Genomic DNA, 5,832 nt, shown 5'->3' on the forward strand with positions numbered 1-5,832 from the left:
CACTATATTAAGGTATTTCAAAATTTTTCAGTGCTTTTTGGTTACTGTGAAGTTATATTAAGTCCTAAGGTTGCTTTAAAAAACAGCAACTGAGAACAATCAGTTTTATAGGTATTAATTCTATTTAACTGTCTCCTGTTTATAGTGCGGACTACCATATGTTGAAGTACTCTGTAAAAATCGATATGTAGGAAGAACTTTTATCCAGCCAAATATGAGGTTAAGGCAGCTTGGTGTTGCAAAAAAGTTTGGAGTTCTGTCTGACAATTTTAAAGGCAAGCGAGTTGTTATCATTGATGATTCAATTGTGAGAGGCAATACCATTTCACCCATAATAAAGCTACTAAGGGAATCTGGAGCTAAAGAGGTAAGTTCACTTTCAATCACTATAATAGATACAAATACATGACTGTTGGGAGGGTGAAGAACAAGTTTTTGTCTTCATTTGCATTGTACATTGTTTTCTTATTTAAAAGATCAAGTGTACAAAAATAATGGTTCATGTGTGTTTATTATGATGACAGGTTGAAAAGTTTCTCTTGTATGACTTTGCTTTTTGGGAGATGAAGAAGAGGGGAATAGGTCTTCACTTACAAAGTACTATCTGACAAAGAGAACAGAAAACTGATCAAGTAAGATTAAAAAATCAGCTATCAGCGCTGTATTCCTGCCATATGTGTGACTTGTGGCACTGTGATAAGTACAGCTACTTACTGATGTAAACAGGCATTTGCCCTAATCCTGGAACACCATTGTTCTCTTTTAATAATTGATTTATATTTGAAATGGAATGTGCAGGTCTGTGTCACTGGAGCAAAAATGTTCCAATTGGCTTTGTAAACTGGAAGCATGTGCAGCAGGGATTGAAGGCCATAGAAGAAAAGCAAAATCAGAATGGGACTTTTTAATAACATTAGAAAATACTGTAAAAATTAATTCTAAAAATGTCTTTATTTCTCTTAATGTTTTGACATCTGAAAATAACTTTATCTTACCTTTAGCCCTTCCATGACTTCCATGATAGTGTTTTTCTTCATGATTTTTTGCAGAACTGAGATGTTTCTATCTGCTGTTGTATTATGATCTGCTGACTTTTGCCTCACAGCAGTCTGTTTTTAAACTGTATCTTTATTCAGGTGCATATCCGTGTGGCTTCACCTCCCATAAGATTTCCTTGTTACATGGGAATAAACATTCCAACAAAAGAAGAACTCATTGCCAACAGACCTGAATTTCATGACCTTGCAAACTATATAGGTAAATGCTATTTTTCTGAGAGTTTTCACCTAGAGGTAATTTACTGTGTACATCAATATAAAGCACAACACATCAAAGCTACGACGGCAAAATCGACCAAAATATCATAAAATTGATATATTAAATCTCCACATTGTGTGTTCCCTATGGATCACATCAATTCAGCTACATATTTCTTTTTAAAAACACTGTTAGTGAATTATGCTTCTCTGAATAATAGAAAGCATTAGAATAATTGTTTAAACACAAGTTACAAATAAAGTGTGATAACACAACCTTCTGATCATTGAGGAGTTTCCCAGAAGATTTACAATGATGAGCTATTGTAGGCAAAATATCAGGAATAAAAGTGGTGAAAATCTGTCTTATAATGGAGAGCTAACTGTAGTTTCAGCTTTAAGATATGCATAATAGTACACTTTCTCAATTTGTAAACACCTAGTGATTTTTCTACAAATTTAGAATTTATGTAAATAATTTTAATGGCATTGCATATTGCACTTTGAAAGAAATGAAATTTGAAACTAATGAAAATATTAAATACAGTTTTGGATCTTTAGAATGAGTCATGTTTGCAGCAGCAAAAAAGAAGAACCAACAGCTTATATTGCTTGTGATGTGATAAAGAATATGTTATCAGGCTGTCGGAAATAGAAGGTATGAGATGGCCTGTAAGTAAGGAGATCTATACACCATACTGTTCTCAAAAAAAATGTTTTTAATGGTGTAAGGATATAGCTGTGGTTGAACGCTTTCAACTCAGATTTCTTTGGTAAATACTTCCTCTCACTTTCTAATCTTGCAATGAGTTCATCTTTTCGTAAGTCCTTTTCCCCAGAATGATGATCATGATGGCATGTTGAAATATTTCAGGTTTCTAGGATTTCACTTCTAAGAATTATTCACAAAATAATTAGTATAAGTGACAAAAAAGTAATAAAGTGAAAAGGCTATCAAACTCTCCTATTGCTAGAACATTCACATGAACTGTATACTTTATTTTAACGTGATGCCCTTTCCCTCCCCCAAGTTCCAGTAACCAGTAGTCCTAGTTGTGCAGTTTAGGAAGCAATATGCAAGCATAGATCTGTTTCCAGACTTGAAATTAAATGCAACTGTGAAAACTACAGGGGGTTCAGAGAGTCTTAATATGCATTCTGGATTTTGTTTCCATTTTTTACAGTGTGTAAAAATGGCATAATGGTTGCCAACTCAGAACCTTCTATCTAGATTTGAATGAGGCTGCTCCCTGTACAAAGAACTTTAGAAAGACAATGCTTATTATTGCCTGATAACCATTCCCTTCAGGGAAGTTGCTCCACCCTGCATCATATTCCATACAATAGTGGGACTGCATTTCCAAAGAGCATTGCATTTGATACAAAATTGCAGCTTTTAATTACTGAATTCTTTATTTCCTCTAGGAGCAGACAGTGTTGTTTATCTTTCTGTGGAAGGGCTGGTATCATCTGTGCAAGAAAGCATCAAAGCAAGGCAAGAGAGCGAGAACAGCCTTAAAAACCTGAAGTCACGTGCTGGAAAGATTGGTCATTGCACAGCATGTCTTACTGGAGAGTATCCTGTAGAGCTAGAATGGTGAATTTTTAGTGGATGAACATCAGTTCATCTGCTGCTGAACATAAATTTTTCAAAGATGCCTTTTTGCTATAAGTCCTCCTCCATTTAAGGTAGTACTTAAAGCTTATTACGTCTAACTAATTACTGTTACTAAAATATGTCTTTACAGACTTACAGGAAGTGTGTGGTGATGAAAACTATATAAGCAGATAAAAATTCAAAATCGTAGTTTTTGATGCACAGTTGTGCCTTCTATTTTCTCAAAAAATAATTAAAAAGCCAAAGTGTTTTTAATTATGTAGGTGTCCCAGAGTTTTTTGTTTCAGTCTTGCCCTGAAAGTAAGATACCTCTGTTAGGCTTGTTCACAAATACAAACCATGGATCATGTGGTATAATTTCAAAATATCAGTCTTAATGCAAAAGTATGTGAAGTATGTTTTTCTCTTTAGGAAAAAAAGATGAGATTGTGAAGTCAAATTGCTTTCTTAGCAGTTCTTGCATAGTTTAAGACTAGAAGTACCTAACTTTTGCATATGTAGCTAAATATTCTTTATTAACAAGCCTTTTGTAATTAATGAGTGTCCAGATTCTATGAACATGATGTGTAGCATATGACTTTAAAAACTGAAGACTCAGGGAAATGCTCAGCCAAAAGCTCTCTAGTTTTATGTCTTCAAAATTCTTTTTTTGAAGTCCACTGTAATTGCATTATCTTTAGGTGCTTTTACTAATTGCCAGTAGAATGTGGAAGGAGAAAAATACCTGGCACTGCCAGTGATTTTATATTTTTTGTCACATCATGTTTTCTCCAGGATAAATCCCCCAAATTTCTGAAGTCTGAGCTAATGCTCAGTGTATACTTTTTTATATGTCAACCTTCAATGTAAAATCAAAAATAAAATTACCTTTCTTAACAGTAAGTATGATGATATAGCAGCTACAGGATATGAGTTATGTTTTGTGTATGCTCTTATTTTGCTACAGTACTGCTGTCACATAATAAATACAATGTTTAAAAAAGTTTTGAAGAACCATTAGGTGTTGAATGCGTTCTATTTTTTAATTGGTCACAATCACACAGTTACTTGTACACATGAAGATCACTTGCACAATGAACCATTAGCTTAAATGAAAAAGCACCTTTTTAAAAACTTGCAATTTACACAGCAAGATTTTTTTATGCAGAAGACATGCAAAATTGTAAAAATATTTTGTATACCTCAGTTTTTTCACTAAATACCAGCAACTTAATTTTAGATTTTCTATTTAATATTCTTTATTTTGGCCTTGCAGTTGTTTGTGATTCTGTTACAGAAAAGAAAAAAACAGAAAAATAAAAGTTTAAGAGATTTAGTTGAGAATTACAGCCTGGTCATTAAGGTTGAAAGAGTGCTTTCTTTCTGGGATTTGCAGCAACGGTGGTTGATGCACGATCACAAAACAGAAGTCCCAGTTCAAGAAAGGATGTAAATAAATTTTACTGAAGTCAAGACTTAAGCTTCATGCAGGTTCGCTGTGGAATCAAAACCTACCTGCAGTTAAGCTGACAGAAGAATCTAGATTTTAATAAGAATCAGGTTGTTTACTGTGTTCCTCACCAAAGCCCAGATCTCCATATGGGGAGATGTATGTGGATCTTCTCTGTCCAACTAGTAAGTTTGTTTGTTTGACAGAACCCTAACAGTTCATTCTGAAAATAAAGTGAGCAAAAGAGAATTGGGTGGAGTTACTCTGACTGTCCCCTCTCCCACATTAATCAGGAAGGAGTTTAAGAAAACAGAAAAACCTTTATTAATGTTTTTCCCCTTTTGTGTTTCCCACCCGCCAAAAGCAAACCTTTCAAAAGTAGGGATAAGTCAAGCGCTTGTGGTTACATATATGTGTGAGGAGCCTTTATTACTCAAGATAAAAACTCACATGCATGTTTTACCCAAGGTTACAAGCAGAATTCTCCCAAATTTTCTACAGAAGAGTGTGCAAATGAAACTTGGGCAAATACTCCTTGATATGTTATTAACAAAATTGTTATTTTAAAGTGAGGTAATGTTTAAATTTGATTCAAGCATTAGCTTGTACAATTCTGATTTCAGTAAGAAAATTTCTAATGCCTTTTTTCCTCCCTATTATGCATGTGAAATTAGAAAAAAAAGCCTGTTAGTGTAAACACTGTAATTTTTAAACACACTACATGCCTAATTTTTAGTATACTGTTTTTTAAAGCCTTAAGTTAGAGGGGAGATACTTTTCAAAGGTCACTTTATTCACTGACAACTGGATTTATCCTTCAGCTTATCAGGCCCCTTTTAATTTTTCTTACACAAGAAACCACTAGGTGAAATGGAAAAGCACCTTTTGAAAACTTGCAAACTTACACAGCATACCTTTTTTTTTTTTTTTTTTCCAGCAGACTTACAGCAAACTATACACATGCAGTATTTTGAGGGGGAAAATCGCTCTGGCTTTAGGTGTCACTATTTGTGTTATTTTAATGAAAATGTTTTACTGTGAAACAATTTCTGCTGTTACCACTACACAACTGTGCTAAATTATTTAAAAAGTGTGACAACAGAATGCTAACACCTAACTTCTCCCATGTGTAATATTAAAAATGGTTATGAACTGATTTTCTCGCAATTATACCATCTTTTCACTGCATCTGCCGGCAGTATGTGTCTGAGGTTTCTTGAATAAAGTAATCTTCACAGAGCACTCGAATACAGAATAAATCATTTTGTGCCTTGTATTATCGGTGCCTAGCCCGAGCCGAGCCTCCGTTAACCTTCACTCCTCGCAGCCACGTTTAAAACCCAGCTGCGAGGAGCAGCCCCGGCAGGAGCTCGCAAACAAAAGCTCCCGACCCCGCTTCCCCCAGCCGCTGCTCCGCGTGCGCAGATAACGGCGCAGCCCGGCCCCCCTCCAACGGCCGCGAGGGGCGGCGCACAGCACCTTCCCCCACCCCCTCCAACTGCTGGCACCGCCGCGCGCACTCCGCGGAA

At 35.5% G+C, this 5,832-nt stretch overlaps 1 protein-coding gene across 2 annotated transcripts in view; it reads left to right on the plus strand.

Annotated features, from left to right (window-relative positions):
* PPAT (phosphoribosyl pyrophosphate amidotransferase) overlaps positions 1-5,543 on the plus strand; it is a 51,334-nt gene extending 45,791 nt beyond the window's left edge. For both annotated transcript variants that reach the window (XM_026093802.2, XM_064511127.1), the window contains exons 9-11: positions 146-367; positions 1,137-1,257; positions 2,682-5,543. In XM_026093802.2, the coding sequence (XP_025949587.2) occupies positions 146-367; positions 1,137-1,257; positions 2,682-2,857 (519 nt within the window). In that variant the 3' untranslated portion in view covers positions 2,858-5,543. The remainder of the gene's footprint in view (positions 1-145; positions 368-1,136; positions 1,258-2,681) is intronic.
* The last annotated feature ends 289 nt before the right edge of the window (positions 5,544-5,832 follow it).

This window comes from Dromaius novaehollandiae, chromosome 4, assembly GCF_036370855.1.
Source record: "Dromaius novaehollandiae isolate bDroNov1 chromosome 4, bDroNov1.hap1, whole genome shotgun sequence".
NCBI lineage: Eukaryota > Metazoa > Chordata > Aves > Casuariiformes > Dromaiidae > Dromaius > Dromaius novaehollandiae.